At 48.1% G+C, this 20,129-nt stretch overlaps 1 protein-coding gene across 1 annotated transcript; it reads right to left on the bottom strand.

Moving 5' to 3' along the window:
• Positions 1-221: 221 nt before the first annotated feature.
• SUV39H1 (SUV39H1 histone lysine methyltransferase) lies at positions 222-13,270 on the bottom strand. The gene is made up of 6 exons (XM_037159640.2): positions 13,184-13,270; positions 10,786-10,931; positions 8,819-9,481; positions 2,930-3,076; positions 2,719-2,848; positions 222-1,538 (listed from the first exon to the last, which is right to left on the bottom strand). The coding sequence occupies exons 1-6, from the start codon at positions 13,200-13,202 to the stop codon at positions 1,405-1,407; spliced, it is 1,239 nt and encodes a 412-aa protein (XP_037015535.1). The 5' UTR covers positions 13,203-13,270; the 3' UTR covers positions 222-1,404.
• Positions 13,271-20,129: the final 6,859 nt, after the last annotated feature.

The following is a 20,129-nucleotide window of genomic DNA, read 5'->3' as shown; positions in this document are numbered from 1 at the left end:
CAATGGATTTAGTTTGCATTTTCAGTGCATTTTAAAATTTAAGTATAAAGCAAGCTTATTTGTAGATCAAGATGTTAGGTAGATGATGGTGCAAGTGGATGGTGCTATGGGAGGTATGCTAGTCAAATGGCTGAGGTTTAAGGAACATGCCCCTGGGTACCCCAGCTCCCAGACTCTCATATCCGAAGTCCCCACCTACATGAGGTCTTCAATCCCACACCTTGGTTTGTTCAGTCAACAACTCACTTTATTGATGCCCACCCCAGGCTGGGTGGGGCCAAGGAATATACAACAGAAAAAGCAGATTCAGTCCATGCCTGAAAGTCAGTCTAGGGTCAAGGAGCACGGACACACAGACAGCCACACAGATCTGGTGGCAGGGCACAGTCTCACAGAGGGGCACTCTGGGCACAGGTAGTCAGGGAAGGCTTCCTGGAGAAAACCTCACAGGGGAAGCAAGGAGTGAGGCAGCCATCAGAGCCTTCGTCTTCTGTACATCTGTGGGCAGGTAACTTTTGAGACTGTACTTGGCCTCTTGCCATATGGGCCCTTTCCTAGGATCCACCTCCACAGTTTTCAAGGCTTCCCTGAGACAATCTATGTGAGCCAGGTGCTTGGCTCAGTGCCTGGCACCTCATCACCACCCCATCAATGCACATTTTTGTCCTAAGTGCTATCTACAGCCTACCTAGGTCTTGGTTCCAACTCTTAGTCCCAGCAGTCATCATTCGCCAACAGGGCTCCCAGGTGCCTTCTGTGCACCTCATGGGCAGAGCTCAATCCCAGCCCACCTTAAGGGCTTGGAGAGTCAGGACTGCCTTGCTCTTACTGGCCAGTGGGCCATGGGCATCCACTCTCCTTCCAGGAGTATGAAGGCATCTACTTCTTGGACACACGGCCTACATATGAGCATAAGCAGAATCCAGTCCCTAGCCCTGCAAACCCCATTTCTTTCACCAAGTGGGCTGGGAAGTCTGAGCTCTTGTGTCAGCCTGCCCTGGGGCGGCTTCCACACTCTTGGAGCAGTAAGGAGAGGGCCTGCAACAGACCCCTCAAGCTCCAGGCAGAAGCAGGTACATAATCTCCTTTTTATTCTGCAGCTGGGGCTTACCCCTTGGACCTCCATTGACAGGCCATGAATCCTAATTTCAGAAACTCCTGATTTTAATCAATTTCTTCTCAAGGTGGGCAAGGGGTTGTAAGTGCAACCCATGGATGGAAATGGGACTGGGAGAGGGGATTTCTGGAAATCAGTCCTCACCGCAACCCTGAGCATAGGGCAGGTAGAGGCAGACAGGAGGAGGCCCTGGCAGTCATTCCTCAACTGGAGGGCAAGTGGGTAGCGGGTGGATGGGATGAGTGGCTTTAGGCCCCACAGTCAGTCTGGTCTCAGACTTCGAAGGGCTAGAAGAGGTATTTGCGGCAGGATTCAGTCCCACACTTGCATTCAATACGGACCCGCTTCTTGGGGGAGCCAGGGAGCACGGCCAGGCCAAAGTTGGAGTCCATGCGGGTGCTCTCCATGTCCACGGGGTCCACTGTGGAGTCACACAGCCAGGGAGGGTGGGAGGGGGAGGGGACTTGTTAGAAGGCCTAGGTGAAGTGTCCCACTGCCCCTTTACCGTGAGACCCAGGGATCTTGGGGGATGGGAGCAGGTCTGGGATGTGGGTCAGGAGGGGGTCATGGAATTGGTAGTTTGGGACTAGGGCCAGGGCTTAGCACTGGAAGGTGCTGAAGTGTTAGGAAGATGGCAAGGGACTGGGGGTTGCGGGGAGCAGAGGGTTGTCTGCAAGAACCAGGAGGGTAACATTAGGCAGAGGTCTGGGAATGAAAGCTCACCTAGACATCAGAGGGGTATCTGAACTCTCCTGCCAAAGAAACCCTCTTGAGTGTCTCAGAGGTGGCTAGATTGTCAAGTAGGGGACTGGTTGGAGGCCATAGGGCAAGGGTGTCAAACTCATTTTCACCAGGGGCCACATCAGCCTTGCAGTTGCCTTCAAAGTACCAAATGTAACTTCAGGCTGTATAAATGTAACTACTTAACTAGGGCCAAGGAGCTCGGTGCTGCCACTGGGTAAAAACAAGGTGCCAGGCTGATAAAACAAGGTGGAGGGCTGCATTTGGCCCACAGGCCTTGTGCACCTGTGCCACAGGGTATCCAGCAGCTTGGACAGAGGAAAGCTAAAAAAAGTTAGGAGTGAGTAGGGTTGGGGGACTGCGGATATTTCAGACAAGATTGGAATCAGGAGAAGTATAATTATAACTCTTGAGCCAAACGTCCTCCTCCCCCAGGAGTACTGGGAGAAGTTGGTCCAAGGGTTAGGAATGAGGAGACCCCCCCCAAAAGTAGGCAGGGGTCCATAAGTCCAGATGGGAGAATGGAGTCAGAAAGAGCATCTTAAAGCTCCTTGGGGCCCTAGCTGATGCGGCTCAGTGGATTGAGTGCCAGCCTGTGAATCAAAGGGTCCCTGGTTCAATTCCCAGTCAGGACACATGGCTGGGTTGTGGGCCAGGTCCCTGGTAGGGGACACGCGAGACGCAACCACACATTGATGTTTTTCTCCCTCTCTTTCTCCCCACCTTCCCCTCTATAAATAAAAAAATTTTTTAATCTTAAAAAATAAAAAACAAAACAAAACAAAAAATCCTCCTTGGGGAGAGGTCCTTGTGTCCCATGTCACTGTGTGCCCCTGCCCCCAGTCCCTTGACACCCCCACCTTGCATGTTGTAATCAAAAGTGAGCTCCTCGCCTGCCCAGATGGTTCTTGTGGCAAAGAAAGCAATGCGGGGTAGCCGCTCATCAAGGTTGTCTATGAAGACGTTGTACACCTGGAGGTTGGGATCACACTGGGAGAAAAAGAATAGCAGGAGGGTAAGGAGGGGCCCAGCCTGCTCCTCCCTACCCCCACCCGCCTGCAGGATACCCACACTGTGGTTGACAAAGTGGGAGATGTTGCCGTAATAGGCGGCATCCACGGTGTACACATCCTCCACGTAGTCCAGGTCGAAGAGGTATGTGGCACCCTGGCGGTCGTAAATCTGGCCCCGCCGCTCCGCCTCCTCTGAGGTAATGATCTGGGGAGAGGGTCATGGGGGAGGGGGAATTGGCCAAGAAGGCTCAGGAAAGCAAGCACAGTGCCTCACCCCCCAGGAGGAGAACAAGTGAACAGGAAGGTACCCCCACCCATGTGGCTGGCAGGCATGTACACACAGGAGGCAGTGAAGCACAGGGTCTGTCAGCCCTTCTTAGGGGGCTGGGTCTCAGCTGCCCACCACCCATCCCTCTTCAGGCCTCTGGATGGTCTAGGAAGTCTCTCAATGGTAGGCAGAGGCTGGCCACAAGGTCCAGTAATAAGACAGTAGTCAGACAGACAGACAGACAGAAAGACACAGATATACCTCCATCATGAGAGAGCATAGTGAGACATAGACCCAAATCAAGGGCAAGAAAGAAAAAGACCCAGGGCTCAAGAGAGAGGGGATAGTAGAACAGGGGAGACAAGGAGAGGCTGATTTATCCAGGGCAAGAGGGCCTGAGGCATTGCAGGACCTAGCACAAGAGAACCAGTGCAGAACCATGTACACAGTAATGAAAAGGACACAGAGACTGAGCAGAGCCCTGGGCTGGTGCAGAAAGGGAGACTGAATAGGAGACTCAGGAGAGCCAGAGGCAGAAAGTGAGAAACACTGACAGAAGCTAAATATGAAAGACCCAGGTCCAGAAATAAGACCCAGATCCCTGAGATTCTCAGATGCAAACAAGAGGCTGATGCCAAAAACACAGAAGATGAAAGGAGACTAGAACTAGAGAAGGAACCCCTCCCTCAGCCCCGAGGCTTCTCTTCCTGGCTGGGTCCCCTGCTGGCCTAGTAAACTTGAAGCTGCTCTACCATCCTAGCCCTGACCTGTCCTTGCTTCCCAAATGCTGTAGATGGATTCTCCACCCCAACCCTGCCCAACCCGATCTCTCCTCTCCATCCTTCAAGTTCCCTCTTCCCCTTGGGGCCAACCACAGCCTTCTGGTAATCCTGACCATGCCAGTCTCTCAGTGAGAGTCCGCCAGTACCCAAGACTGCCCACACTTCAGCCCAGAATTCCTCCAGACCAGGCTTATCTGATTCTCCACATGGTGTACAACATATAGCAAATTCTTAAGAAATTACCTTTTTTTCTTTCTAGCCCAGAAATCTAACCTCTGTCCAGAAGTGGTCCTGTAGAAAACTCAGACACTCTCCCTTCCTCCTCTTCTCTCCTTTTGTTGGAGACCCACTGCCCATCACCAGCCCCCTCCTGACACTGGATCCACCCCAGCCTCCTTCCTTGCTCAACCTCATGCCAGCTAGTAACCATGCTGTTTCTACTTTCAGATCTCTCGTTCTAGCCTTCACCACTGTTTTCTTCAGTCAGGATGGCCACACTAGTGTCCTGTTGCCTCCTTGCCTCTTATACCATCATCTAACCTCTGCTCCCTGTCAAAAGCTGAGCAACACCTTCAGAAGACCAAGATTTATCCCTCAGGTCACATGCTCACTGCCCCATACTTCAACTATTCCTTCAGGAACCTGGCTCCTCTATACCCCAAGTTTTTGTTTATTTATTCACTCATTCATTCAGTGGATTTTTATGAGGCTTACCCTGTGCCTGGTCCTAGCACTCAGAAGTCAGTAGCTACTGGAGAAGACACAAGGACCAGGCTGGGTCCCTGTTCTCAGGGGTCACAATTGGCTGGGAAAGACAACACAGGAACCAAGCTTGGTCCTGGACCTCAGGGATCAGTTTAGGGGGGAGTCACAGGGACCAGGCCCAGTACTACCCTTCATGGGTCAGTTTTGTGACAGACAGATGGACTCAGACATCCACAGTGCTTAGAGTTTAAGGGGCAATGAGAAAGAGAGACACCATCTAAAGCAAGCTGCAGATTGTGAAGGGCTTTGACACCAGGTTGAAGAGTGGGGGCTCTGTCCTGAGGGATACAACAGGAGGCACAGAAGCATTCTGAGGAGGAGGACACCAAGGCCAGTCTCCCTCTGGAGAATGTGCAGTCTTGTGGCATCAGCTCCAGATGTCACTTCTCTATTCAGCCTTCCTGAATCTCCCACCACAACCTCTCTGAACCCCTGGGATTAAAGGGCAATGTCTGGTGGGCTCAGAGCTCACTGGATGGTATCTGAGCTGGCTTTTTCCTTTCAGCCCCTCCCCAACCAGAGGGAATGCCCCACAACCGCCCCGGTCTCATCGTCGTGCCAGTTCTGCCCCTACCTGGGCCCCAATCTCATCTTCCTGCCAGTTCTGCCCCTACCTGCTCCCCAGTCTCATCGGGAATGAGTCACACTGCAAGCCCTCCAGGGCACAAACCGTTCCTGCTATCTTCTTTTCAGTGGCACTCTGTAAGGGCTGGGCCACCCTGAGAACTCAGGAACAAATCAGTCCATGTCCTCTGCTCCCTAGCAACTCTCTAGAATGACTGGGTAAGATGGATGGACTATAAGCTGGCAGCTTGTTGACATGAACAAGAACCAGAACACTCAAAGTATGGTTGCTGCTCTGATCCCTCCCTGATAAAGGTTCCAGAATATTCTCTCCCTGCGCCTGTTTGCTCAGCTGAAAAAAACAAACAAAAAAAACCCCCAGAAAACAAAAAACTCCATTACATTTTGGCGGGGCACCAATTTTAGACACTTTGGCCTTTCCTTTTACCCACTTGACTAGCTTGATGACTCTGAGCACTTTACTATACTGCTCTAGGCCTCAGTTTTCTCACCTACAGAATGGGAAGGACAATGACAATAATCCCAGCCAGACAGGAGCTGCTGTAAAGATTCAACAAGATGAGGGATATGAAAGGTGTTTGTTTTTGTTTTAGTTAGGAACCAAGCAATGTTAAGAGGGGTTATGAGTCCTGGATCTTGTCAAAATTTAAGATGCTCCCTTTATTTTATGTGCCCTTTCCCAAGAAAGAAAAAATTGCTGCTTATTAAATGATACACCCTTTTAATTAAACTAATTGAGACTCATCGTCACTTCAGAGCTATTAAAACATGAAATGTGTTTTAGAATGGATGAAACAGGCTATCGTTCTCTGTTGGGTGAGGGTGGAGGAGATGTTCTGACAGAAGGTGGAAAGGTGCAAAAGCAAGACAAGGGCAGCTCCTGTTAAAGGACTGTTGGTGTAGAGGTAGGACAGTGAAAGTCTTGTCCAGATTGTATGGGGTGTGTGCCCTCAATTATATAACAATAGGTAGTGTTTGAGACAGTACCACCCAGTCAAGTAAATTAATATTTCTACAATGAAATTTGTGAATATTCATACCAAGTAGGATAAAAAGACTACATAGGCCCAATCAAGCCCAATTAGGTTTTATAGCCAAATGGATCACAAAAAACTTCTGGTTTTTTTGAATCTTGGCATGTAATGGCTTACAATGAATAGACTTACTGTATATGAGACAGAACAGTGTTTGAGTGCTTCACACATGATGACTTATTTAGTTCTCATAACACATGTATGAGGTAGGTGCACGTATCATTCCCATTCTACAGATTAGGAAACTAAAACACAAGGAGGTGAAGTGACTGCTGCTGAGTGGTAGAGCTGGGATTCAACCTCAGGCAGCCAGGCTCCAGGGTCCACCCTCCTGCCCATTTTTCCATGCTGCCTACTCATAGGGAGGTGGAAGATTAGTCTGGCCTCTGTTGCCATCAGGACGTCCCACAGGTTTGAGGGTATTGGAGGGGAACCTGCAAGTTGCTGAATGTAGCAGGAAGAAGGCTAAGATATAGTTCAGAGTGAATGTGTGCAGAGTAGGACCAGAGTCCCTGAAAACCCCAATGTTTTAACAGCATAGAAAAGTAAGGTCACAAAGGAGGACCAGCCAGAAAAGTACCCCGGCCCAGGAGACTTTGGGGTACCTAAAGGCTGTGTAGTCTTCCTTCTCTTTGCCCCAGGATCCTCTGTGTTGTAGACAGCCTTTCCTCCAGATTGTCAGGACAGTAGAGTGAGGCTAGAGATACAACCTGTGTTGGACTTCCCCTAGGACTGCCGGGCTCCTGTGCAGTCAGGACATTCCAGACCATCAGACGCTCTGGAGTGTGCACATATCCTCCTCCAGAACGGTGACATCCTCTGAGGTGTTAAGATCTCCTCCCCACTGTTAGCATCTATCTGAGGTCTAGACACTTCCTCCAGGGTGTCAGTACACTGAGGGTGTAGACACGTCCTCCAGACTGTAAACCTGATCTCCTTTAGACTGTCATGATCCCTCTGGGGTGAGGACACTTCTTTTTCCTGACTGTCAGGGCAGTGTGGGAGTGGACACTCTAAGGCAGACCACCAGGGTCCTCTGCAGTGTGGATATCTTGCTTTCACCCTCTAGGTCACTCTGGGATATGGATACCTCTTCCTGCACATTGTCAGGATCTCTCTGGGGTATGGCCACCTCCTCCTTCTTCCAGACTGTCAGGTTCTTTTGTATGTGGACATTTCCTCCACCAGACCACCTGGATTATCTGGGGTGTGGACATCTCCTCATCCAGATTGTCAGGGTTTTCTGCAGTGTAGACTGCTGTGCCTCCAGATCATCTCAAACCCCCAGGGCTGTGACCCTCTCTACTTTAGAGTTAGTTAAAGTAGGAGCCTCTCCTCCTCATTAGTGTCATTACTACAGTGTGGACATCCTCCAGGGTAGATCCCTTATGCCAATTTCTGTCACTTCCCAACCACAGCAACCCCTAAGAAACCTGTGGAAATATGGAGGAATTTGGGGTTGTCATCATGACAGGGTCCAGTCATGGATTTAAATGGTCCGGAGATGTAAAATGTGCCTCAATGCATCAGATGATCATACATAACAAAGAACTGCCCCTCCCCAAATACCCACTGCCTCCCACCTTTGAACGTGACACTTGAAGTTGCAGCCACTTGCCAGTTAGTCACCCAAATCCCTTGTTTTCCACCTGTGCACATGGCTAATCCCACTTCTCAGCCTCCCCTGCATGGAGGTAAGGCCAGTGACTTGGTTCCAGCCAGTGCATATGGACAGAAATGATATGCACTGTGTCTAGGCCTGGCCTGTTAGAAACCTTCCCATCTCCCCCATTCTTGGCCCACTTATCAGGCAAGGCACTCAGGCATGGCAAAGACATAAGAAGGAAAGAGCCTAAGTAGCCAGGCTGCTGTGTAGCAGGATATTTACTACCCAGACACCCACGCTAGACTGTTACAGAAGCAAACAGACTTCCAACATGCAAAGACACTAAGACTTGCAGATTGCTGGTCTTTCCAGTGTCCTGCAAGTCTAGAAGAGGAAGCAGCCAACCTCCACAAGGCAGGTCTATGTCCTACTCCAGGCTGTGTTCCTTTTGTGCAGATTAGTAAAAGGTGATCTTTCTGGGAAGATGCTGCTTAGCAATAAGCTGGACCCTTGTAAAATGAGAAGAGAAGTGCCTTTTCAGGTGACGCAACACTGTGCAGACCACAAGACCCATTAAAAGAAAAACTGCCTGCCTATGCTCCCTTCAGTAGCACATACACTGAAAAAAAAAAAAGGAACACTGCCTGTATTTCAGTTCCCATTCTCCTCTTCGATAGGTACCCTTATGAAATCAACCCAGTCAGGAAGTGTTTCAATGTGCTTTTAACTCCCAGCTTAGAATACTCTCCCCTGCCAGGATATTCCTAGAACTTGGGTAAACACCCCCCACCACCTTTACCACAGGAAAAGCAGGGAAGTTGCAGGCACACCGTGACAAGAGCTGAGCGCACACAGTGGGAACACAAAGTGGGAAGAGCCGCACACACGCATGGTCCTGTCTCCCTACCTCTCCCACGTACTCCATGACGAAGCTGTTCTTGCGGATCTTCTCCAGTGTGCGGACGCCCCAGCCACGTCCATCATCCGTGCGGAAGATACAGAGGTTATAGCGGATGCCCTTCTGTACCACACGGTTGGGGCAGTCATAGCCACAGCGGCAACGGGAGTTGCACTCATAGATGGGCTGCCCAGCTCGCAGCCGCACCTGGCCCTGGTCATTGTAGGCAAACTTGTGCAGTGATGCCCCAGGGCAGCAGCCTCCAGTGGGTGCCCACAGGCAGTCCTGGCACTCACAGCCCACGGCCACTTGGTTAAGGGTGATGCCCTCACCAACACGGTACTCATTGATGTATACAAAGGCCCGAGGGGGACCATCCAGATCCACCTCATTCTCCACAGTGATGCGTCCCAGATGGTTGCGCTTGGCATTGAGCTCCTGCTCCCAAAGTTGGAGTGCCCGCCTCTGCTTGGCCTTCTGCACCAGGTAGCTGGCCAAGCTTGGGTCCAGATGCCGGGGTGGCTTTGACCGGTGGTGCCGCCGGAGCAACTCTTGTTCTAAGTCCTTGTGGAACTGCTTGAGAATGCGTATACACTTGAGATTCTGCCGTGGCTCCCAGGTGCTCTCTGACTCTGGGTATCCACGCCATTTTACTAGGTAATACTCCTGTTCCTGTTGGAGGGAGAAGAGGGACAGGGGCCACCATAAGTGGTGAGACCCTTGGGCCAACCCTCATGGGACTTCCATCCCCAAACTAATGGATAATACCCAAACCACTCCCCCCACGCTTTCTGGAATGATTCCGTGCATTGGTTAAAAAGCATGGGCTCTAAAGCCCATGGTGACAGGATCACTAGGTTTAAATCCTGCTTTATTTATACTATCTGTCTAAATTACAACTATTAATTTAATCTCCTAAACCTACTCTCTTTTCTGTCTTCCCCATCATCAGCTCCCTCCTGCTAGGTGTTCAGGCCCCAACTCTTGGACTCATCCTTGACTCCCTTCTCTAAAACTCCTCACATCTGCCCTCAGCAAATCCTGTCAGTCCCACCTTCAGACAACATCCAGAACCCAACCACTTCCAACAGTCAGCACTCCTGGAGTGCAACAGTAGCCTCTTCACTGGTCCTCTTGTTTCCACCCTTGATCCCTGATCCAATAGTTCTCCACACAGCAGCTAGAGGGGCCTTTTCTTGCTGAGAGGAGACTACAGCATACAGTTTAACTACACAGATTCTAAGTTAGACACCCTGGATACAAATTCCGAACCTGTCACTCCCTAGCTGTGTGGCCTTTGCTGGCCCTTTATTTCCTCATCTGTAAATAAGGGGAAAAGCTAAAAAAAAAAAATTTAGCATTCATTATGTAGCATGTGCTGTTCTAAGCAGCTTACAAGTATTAACTACTTTAATCCTCATATCTCTACATGAGATAGATACTACTAAGTATCCCCATTTTACAGATGAAAAAAATAAAGTACAGAGAATTTGCATAAATATCTTGGGGGTTACATGACCAGGATTTAAACCCAGGTATGCTGCCTCCAGTCTGTTCTCTTAACTATGCTGCCATTATCTCCTCTGGCCATGATAACAGTTCCCATTTCAGTGTTGTTGGGGTGATTCAGTAAGTCTCTGAGGGGAAATGCCTTGCACAAGGAAAGTGCTCAATAACCATTAGCTATCCTCACCCCACTCCTAGGGCTCAGCACCTGGATCACTACAGCTGATTTGTATTCTTAGGAAGGTGGAAGGAGAGAATTATTTGGGTAGTCATCCTAACTCCTGCCTCCCTCAGAAAACCATTTGGTTTCCCTATCAGTAAGACAGAGATGAAAAGAAGGCCTACTATCTCTCTTTTTTTTTAAGATCAGGAGAAAATTCCCTTTGGAATCAAATGCAAACAGTGGAGGGCAAAGAGGTAGGAAGCCAGCTCGAGACACCCCTGCCCTGTCATGATCACCCCAGACTCACGCGGATCTTCTTGTAATCACACAGGTACTCCACTTCAAAGTCATAGAGGTTCCTCTTGGAGATACCGAGGGCGGGGCATGAGAGCTTGGCCAAGCGGCACAGGTCCTGTAGTTGATTCCAAGAAGATTTGCAACACACACTGCAGCCTAGAACAAGGGGTCCACAAAGAACATTACTGGGTATCTTGGCAAGGCCTAGGGTCAAAGGGCACCCCAAGTCTTTCCTGGGACTTGCAAAGGACTGCCTTAGTGAAATTTAATCCACAGCTCTTCCCAATGCTAAGACCTTTCTACCATAAAAATGTGCCAGTTCCTTCAACCCCAATGCTCACCACCATCCAAGGCTACCCCTTGGAGCAGCAGACCTCAAAGAGGGATCTGCTGTATGGATTGTCCTAAAGGAATATATTCCCAGAGCTCCCAATTCCCTCTATACCATTTCTAAAACTGCGTGCAAAACCAGCCTGGTGTTCAGGACCTAATCCTCCTTCCACTTTGCAAAAAGGAAGAGAACAACATCCCATCTCAGTAGGGTGCTTTGCATGCCAGGGCATACATAGGTAGGGTGTTAAAACCTCCAGGGCACCAAACAAACTGGAAAGACTGGTCTGAATCTGAAATCCCGGAGGGAAGAAGTATTTTGGAATTATTACTTTTTTTTGTATTTTTAGAAGTGTAGTTCTGGGTATATCCCATACATTACCTAACACCCCCAGTGTGGTCAGTAGCTTTCAATAGTTCTGCAGCAAAAGTCTGAATTTTCACATTAAATAGGAGAAATAAAGATGAAAGATAGCGGCACAGGATAGTCCCAATTTATAGTCTAGTTTTGCCACTGAATAATGCCAAACTTAAGTTTTCAGGTCTTTTAGATTTCAGCATTATGAATATGAGATTGTGAAGTAGTATTAGATCACAGGAAGACTCCTTGAATGATTAGTCTGGGTGCCTTAACCCCAGAAGGTGTATTTTTTCACATTGCATTTTGACTTTTTCTGCCTCATCCACACTTCTGTGAAGGGCAAAGCTTGCCCAAAAGAAATTCAGGAACAGGCCAAACAGTAATAGGTCAGTGACAATGACCCCCCTAAATATATCTGGAATGTATGTATCTGGGGCTACCAACATTTTTCAAGACACAGATTTTTAAAAAAGCCTTCTAAATCAAAGATTCAAGACATTCTTAACATGCTTTAGAAGCCATTTTATCAGATCATTTTAAAGAACACTTATTCCAAACGTGGTCAGTCAGTCCTCATCCTATTAATATTTTCCAACTCTCATTAAAAAAAAATCAAACATTTAAACTCATGAAGAAATGCGCTGGATGACTGTGTAGATATAGTTTAACTACACAGATTCTAAGTTAGACACCCTGGATACAAATTCTGAACCTGTCACTCCCTAGCTGTGTGGCCTTGGGCAAGTTATTTAATTTTGCTGGGCCTTTATTTCCTCATCTGTAAATAAGGGGGAAAGCTAAAAAAAAAAAATTAGCATTCATTATGTAGCTAAAAAATGTACAAGAGCTTTACAACATTATTTCAACATTGTTCATGTGCATTAACCCCTCTTCCACCTAGCCAGGCCTAGTGGAGACTGGGCCTGTGCCCACGCCTTCCTCTCCCTATGACGTCTCTCCCTTTCAAACCCCTGAACTTGCATTTGAAACCCCACTAAAGTGTTGCCAACTCACATCTCCAGCTGCTAGTGCTGCACTGACCACAGGTGGAATCTCCTGTCCCTTCAAGGTCCCCCCACACTTGTGGAACCCATCCTTCCATCAGCTTTCTTTACCCAATGGGGCCCACCCCTTAACATACTGACCAAGTCACCTCCTTTTACCTTGCATACTTGGGGAGTCTACCTCTCCCATTCGGGAAGCCCCTGCCCCTCTTCCTAAGGGAGTCCTCTCTACTGTAGGCTCTTCCCTCATCACGTTGAGAAGAGATACCCTTCTCTCAAGATTCCTCTATAACCCTACTCTGAAAATGAGGTCCGTCCCCTTCCCTTCTCTCTCCTTCCGGCATCTCGCGTGGACAACAAGACGGTAACGGTCACCGGCGACTGATTTTCCCGCGCGCGGGCGCGGCCTCGAGGACCAGCCACCCCCGTGTGCGCGCGCGCCCGCCTTCAGGTCGCTTTTAAAGGCGCGCGCCCCCCTCCTGAGTCCCTACTTCGCCCCGCGCCCGCCGCCTTCCGAAGCACGCGCCCCCTCCTCTCAGCCCCGCCCAGCCTCGCGAGCCAGGCCCGCGCTCCCCGAGCCCCAGCTTTTCGGTGCTGGGCTTCCGGCTTCCAGCTCCGTGGCTTCAGATGCCTGGGTCCTGAGCCCGCGACGTTACCCCTCTAGCCCACGCAGCCCGGCCAGCAGGCCGGCGCTGCTGCCACCACTACTTCACCTTTTAAATTTTCCGCCATCTTTCCCCACGGCTAACGACATTCGGGCCTAACTGGCCTCGCGAGAAGAGAGCTCGCGCGGGCGTGGCCGAGAACGCGTAGCCTATTGGCCGCACCGCACCTTGAGCGGCGCCCTCGCGGACCAACCAGCGAGCTGAGACTGAACCCCTCCCGCCACTCCGCTCTGTCCGAAGGCGGGTGCTCGCCAGCTGCTACACTAGCGTGTGTCTGGGCGGTGGCTTCGGAAGCTGCTGCCGAGGTTGCTGCGTGCCCTGCCGGTACGCCGTTGTGTCTGTCACGCCATTAGCCAATCCCGTTGTCAGCCAGCCAGCCAGACCCAGGCAGGGGGTTGGGGGGCGGAAATCCTTCGTTCTCTCAGACCCCCCAGTTACCACCGTCAGGCATCCCGTCACCACATTTTAACCCCAAGCAGGCCACGACACTCCTCCTATGATAGACCAGGACCAGACTGCTGCTCAGTCTCAAAATCCATCCGGACTCAAATCACACAAAGGGTCAGTCATCACAACTGCATGGTCAGACCCCACCCGCGATTCACACCATCAGTCACCAGCAGCAGCCATTCATGGCCCTCCCCGCCAGAGGCAAGTCCCTAGAAACGGACATGCAGTGCTTACTAACAGCCACACTACTAGTCAAGTCAGCCTGTCACTGTCTGTGAGGATCCTTTCCTCATTAGCAGTCACACCAGTAGGGATTTCTCCTGCTACCCTTGCCCTGGCACCTGCTCTGAATCCCCCCTGGGGAAGTCATATCATGCCTGCTCAGGAAGCCCCAGTCACCACCCATGCCCTCAGGCAGGTTGCAATTAGGTCAGGCCTGGCTGGAATTGTCAACATCTCCTGTAGCCCTGTCAGGCAGTCACACTATCCACCATCACTTGTCAACGGCTCCCACCATGATCAGATAGTTTATTCCCTCAGAGCAAATAGTCACAGCAACTAAAGGTAGCATTAAGCCTCTGCACCACCTGTCAGTGGCCAGCAGTCTGTCCTTTCTCAGGGAGGCATACCCCCCACTATTGGACAGTACCCTCTAAACCAGGTGTGTCAGACTCATTTTCACTGGGAGCCATATCAGCCTTGCAGTTGCCTTCAAAGGGGCCGAATGTAATTTTAGGACTGTTATAAATGTAACTACTCCTTAACAGTTAAGCGAGAGCTCGGCACTGCTGCCAGGTAGAAACAAGGTGCCAGGATGGATAATACAAGGTGGAGGGCCAGATTCGGCCCACAGGCCTTGTGTTTGCCACCTGTGCTCTAAATCATCAGGGCAGCTGTGACTCTAACATAGTACAGCTATAGAGTCAGGCAGCTACGATGCACTTTCAGTTGGTCAGTTGGCTTGTGGCTCATTCTGTCTGCCCCTCATATTGTCAGTCAGCCAGGTAGCCGTACTCAGCATCCAACTGAGCACATGGTCTGTCAAGCATGCTGTGATTTGGTCAAGGCAGACAGCTGTCTATCAGGGTGCCTATCAGAGAGCCATAGATCTGTCCATTGGTTAGCCTGAAATCCCCTCAGGGTAACACTCCTTTACATATCATTAGGCAGCAGTAGCATCCAGACACTCCCTTGGGCTAGGTGCGATTCCTAGCAATCATCATCCATACACAGCATCCTGCCAACCTTGGGTCAGGAATTAGCCAGCATGTCAATCCCTCAGGAAGCTTCTGGTCTTCTACACTGTCAGACTACCAGCCCCAGTTAGTCCCAGGCAGGCTGTAATTGTGAGGTATTCAGTACCACACAGCATCGGGAAAACTCACTGTCAGTTCCTGAAACTGCCCCTCTCCTTGTCAGTCCATGAGTTAAGTAGTCAACCAAACAGTTATACAGTTAACCACATGGTTAGTCTGTCTGCTTGTCAGTCCAGCTGTGAGCTGTTTGGAGAACTGACAGCCCCTCCTTGCCGTGAGTGGAACAGTCAGCAGCATAAGTCCCACCATGGATTCCCCTTCTCTCCCTTATTCCTTCTAGAACAGAGTCCAATGTTAGTCCTCACATGTCCCCAGTCTCCTGGGGCAGGCAGGACCCTCCCATTCCCAGGTGTCCAAGAGATCTGTCCAACCCACAAGAGTGGTTTAAAGCATGACCTTTTAAAAAATTAATATTTTAATATATTGTTAAAGGAATTTTAAAAGGAAAAAACTCCCTAAACACAATGTTTCCCCATTCCTTTCCAGTTTTTTCTATATATACATGTCCAAAGTAAATATTCTATTTATACACATAAAAATATCTAGGTTTTTATTACAGTTTACATTCGATATTATTTTGTATTAGTTTCAGGTGTACAGCACAGTGGTCAGACAATCATACACCTCACAAAGTGCTTCCCCCGATATTTCCTGTGTCCACTTGGCACCACACATAGTTATTACAATATTATTGACCACAGTCTCTATGCTGTACTTTACATCCCCATGACTATTTTGTAACTACCTATTTATACTTATCAATTCCTTCACTTTTTCATCCTGTTCCTCAAGCCCCTTCCCCTCTGGCAATCTTCAGTCTGGTCTCTGCATCTATGAGTCTGTTTCAATTTTGTTTGTTCACTTATTTTGTTCTTTAGATTACAAATATAAGTGAAATCATATAGTATTTGTCTTTCTCTGATTGACTTATTTCACTTAGCATAATACCCTCTAGGTCCATCCATGCTGTCACAAATGGTAAGGTTTAATCTTTTTGTGGCTGAGTAATATTTCATTGTATATATGTACCACCACTTCTTTATCCACTTGTTTATTAATTGGCACGTGGGTTGCTTCCATAGCTGGGCTATTGTAAATAATGCTGCAAATGGACATCAAGGTGCATTTATTCTTTTGAATTAGTGTTTTGGGTTCCTCTGGTACATATCAGAAGTGGAATCGCTGAGTAGTAGGCAGTTCCATTTCTTTTTCCTTTTTTAAAAAAATTTTATTTAGTTATTTTTCAAGTACAGTTTTTTGTCTATTTCTCCGATCCCAGCCCCCCCTGCCCCGTCTCCCCACCTCCCTCTCATTTCCACCCCCCAGTCCTCATCCCTGTGTCTTTCATACTTGTTCCTCAAAATCCCTCCTCATTTTTCCCCTTAAATTCCCTTCCCTCTCCCCTCTGGTCGGTGCCCGCTTGTTCTCTATTTCAGCGTCTTTGTTTTTATTCTGTTTGCTTGTTTGTTTTGTTGTTTAGCTTCCTGTTAAAGGTGAGATCATATGGTATTTGTCTTTTTCAATGCCTGGCCTATTTCACTCAGCATAATGCTTTAAACAGTATGGAATTTTCTCAGAAAAATAAAAATCGACCTGCCTTTTGACCCAGCAATTCCACTGCTAGGATTATATCCCAAGAATCCCAAAACATCAATATCAAAGAACCTATGCACCACAATGTTCATAGCAGCACAATTTACAATAGCCATTTTTTGAGGACCCTCCATACTGTTTTTCATAGTGGCTACACCAATCTGCATTCCCACTAAACAGTGCACCAGGGTTCCCTTTTCTCTACATCCTGGCTAACACCTATTGTTTGTTGGCTTATGGATAATAGCCATTCTGACAGGTATGGGATGATATTGTGGTTTTACTTTGCATTTCTCTCATGATTAGTGATGTTGAACATCTTACGTCTATTGGCTATTCATATGTACTCTTTGGAGACATGTCTATTCAGGTCCTCCACCTATTTTTAAATTGGATTGTTGGGTTTATTGGTATTGAGTTGTATGTGTTCTTTATAAATTTTAGATATTAATCCCTTATTGGATGTATCAAAGCATGACCTCTTTCTGTTTGAACCTGGAGGAGTGATGTGGGGTTTTGAGGGGAGTATCCCTTGGCCCTCCCCAAACAATATAGGAGAGTTGGTAAAGGCCTACATTTCTGGTAGTCTGGTGACCTGAGTTCAAATCACAACTCCTCCATAAACTAAATTGTGTGGATTGAGGCAGATTCTTTATCTGCAAAACCTGAGATGAGCGACCTTGGAGTGGGCTCTCCCGCTCACATGGTAATGAATCTTTCAAAAGCACTAGCACCTTTTCAGGAGACCTCCCTCTTATTACTCTGTCCTACTCCGAGCCATTTGTCTGTTCATTCAGCATTACTTTAGTGCCTAGTGTGTACCTTGCCTAGTCTAGTGCTAGAACCAAAACAGGGTTTTATCTGCTCCAAGCTGCACAAGTTTCACCTGTTTTAATGTAAACCTCATATTGGAGTGTAGCACACATACAGAGAGTACACAGACCACGGGTGATTGGTGGAGTGACTTTTCACCAGCAAATATACAGGTGGAACCAGAACACAGGTTAAAGAACAGCATAGCCAGGCAGGGCACCAGAAGCATTCAATTTTTTAACATCTCTGAAATCAGGCTTCATCTCTTAAAAGCACTGCTGGGTCATATAATTCAATTGGCAGTACTATTTTTGTCTTTCTTAGTGATACATAAAATAATCATGTATTTTGTAATTAATGGCGACTCAGGATCGGTGACAGCCAATAATAACATCAGCAGCAGGAATGTTCACAGATGCCTACAAGGAGCCAGGCACTTACTTAGATCTGCATTTACTTTAATTCTGGCTACAGTCTATGTATGACATAAGCATTTTCATCCTCATTTTAAAGACGGAGAAAACTGCTCTGGCTGGTATGGCTCAGTGGATTGAGCACTTGCCTGCAAACCAAGGGGTCACTGATTTGATTCCCGGTCAGGGCAGGTGCCTGGGTTGCAGGCCAGATCAGGCCCCCAGTGGGACGCGTGTGAGAGGCAACCACACATTGACGTTTCTCTTCCTTTCTTTCTCCTTCCCTTCCCCCTTTCTAAAAATAAATTAATAAAATATTTTTTAAAAAGACTGAACAAACTGAGGCTCAGAGAAGTTAAGCAACTTGTCCATAGTCAATTCTTTTACTCCAGGCCTGTACCTGCCCTTAGCCAGGGTTACTGGGGGTATTCAGAGGTAGTGTGATGTAAGGTCTTTTCTAAAACAAAGCCTGTCCAAGGGGTCCCAGAACACTGGATTTCTAGGGCTTCATGGGGGTTGAGGGGGTGAGTTGGGAGGGGGTAAGTAGTATGACAAGACCTTCCGAGTCAGCGCTTGTTCTGAGGGCCTGGCCTGAGTGGGGTGAGAAGTGGAGTGGGGAGTGAAGAATAGTAAAAGAATTCAACGGAACCTGAGACTCCCTCCTTCTCCAGCTCCTCCAGCTATACCCCTTAAGGGGCAAAGCCAGCTCCCATTCCCCATACCTGCAACCTCACTACCCTAGCTGCCCCCACTGCCTTCTTCCACTAACCCCCCAACCTGCACCCCAATGGTTCCAAATTCCTTCTACTGCTCTTGCAGATGAAAGAAGCCTGCCCTCTCTGGAATCTCTCTCACCTTGGTCTTTCTCCCCTCCTCCTTCTCTAAAGGTAGGCTCTCTGAGACCTTTAATCCACCAGATTTCAGAAATACAAAGGCGCAGACACCTTGATTCTAGGCTTTAATGTACAACAATTTCTAATTACTTCATAGGAAATGCTTTAAATACCAGGGACAGTTTCGAGTTGCTCTTTTTTTCTGGAGAGCAAGTCTTGGAGGAGAAGGAGGGGTGACCCAGTAGGATCCCGGTGGCAATCTGTTACATATTGTCACTCTCACTGTAGAGATAAGGAAACTAAGACTCAGAGGTGTGGTGTCTCGTCCAGGTTCTAGAGCAGATCTATTTTGATTAGTCTTTGCCTCTTCCATTGCCATTGGCCGAGACTTAGTTTACACTGGGAATTGGGCAGAACCCAATTTTAATACTGAGAGGGGGTTCTGCCCATTAGGATCCTATGTGAATTGTGTGCATGGAGAGTTGGGAAATCTGACCATCGAGAACTCTCTTGACTAGTATTGTGTGGATTGAACAGTTTTTTTTTAAATAAATAAGTGAATGAATAAATGACTCTCCCATTCATTCACCACACCCAGCCTCACGCCAAGCTTTTCCCCACTTCAGGGCCTTTGCACTAGCTGTTCCCGCTGCCTGGAATGCCCCTCCCCCAAATATTCACCTGGTTGACTTGTCTCTCTTTTTTTAAATTTTATTTATTTATCTTTAGAGTGGAAGGGAAGGAGAGAGCGAGAGAAACATCAATGTATGGTTGCCTTTCATGCATCCCCTGCTGGGAATTGGCCTGCAGGGAACCGGCCTGCAACCCAGGAATGTGCCCTGACTTGGAATCGAACCGCGATTGTCTGGTTCGCAGGCCCGCGCTCAATCCACTGAGCTACACCAGCCAGGTGACTTGTCTCTCTTTAGGTTCAGCATAACTGTCACTTTCCCTCCAAGTGGCTTTCCCTAAACACTTTATCTGAATGTCATTTCCCCTTAGCAGGTAGCATTTATGATATATAACTATCTTTTGTTTCTATTTGATTCTTTCTTGTCTGTCTCCTCTTTAGAATGTCAGCCCCACTAAGGCAAGAATTTTTGTTGATTTTTTTCTACTGCTTTATCCCCAGACTCTAAAGTAGTGCCTGGCAATACATGTTTGCTAAAACCAAGAAAGCGACACATATAGAGAACAGGCTGACAGGGACCAGAGGGGAGAGGGGAGGGAATTTCAGGGGAAAGGGGGAAGGGTTTGCAGGAACAAGTATGAAGGACACGTGGACAAAAAACTAGGGGAGTGGAAATGGGAGGGAGGTGGGGAGCACTGGCGGGTGGGCTGGGATGGGAGTAAAAGACAGAAAACTGTACTTGAACAACAATTAAAGTTAACAAAAGAAAAAAGAAAAAAACGGCACAAGGAAACAAAGAAATACAGGGTGAATGACTGAGCAAACAAGTGAATAAATGAATGTATATGTATAAAGCTCAGTAAATGAAAGGAGACAGATGAATAAAAGGGACTTTGGGAGAAAAGGACCCCAAATACCCACATTTGAAATATAAATTAACTGAAA

This window comes from Artibeus jamaicensis, unplaced genomic scaffold, assembly GCF_021234435.1.
Source record: "Artibeus jamaicensis isolate MK-2021 breed Jamaican fruit bat unplaced genomic scaffold, CSHL_Jam_final contig_60, whole genome shotgun sequence".
NCBI classification, from domain to species: Eukaryota; Metazoa; Chordata; class Mammalia; order Chiroptera; family Phyllostomidae; genus Artibeus; species Artibeus jamaicensis.
The sequence above is the reverse complement of the archived record's forward strand: the minus strand, read 5'-3'. Positions and strand labels throughout refer to the sequence as shown.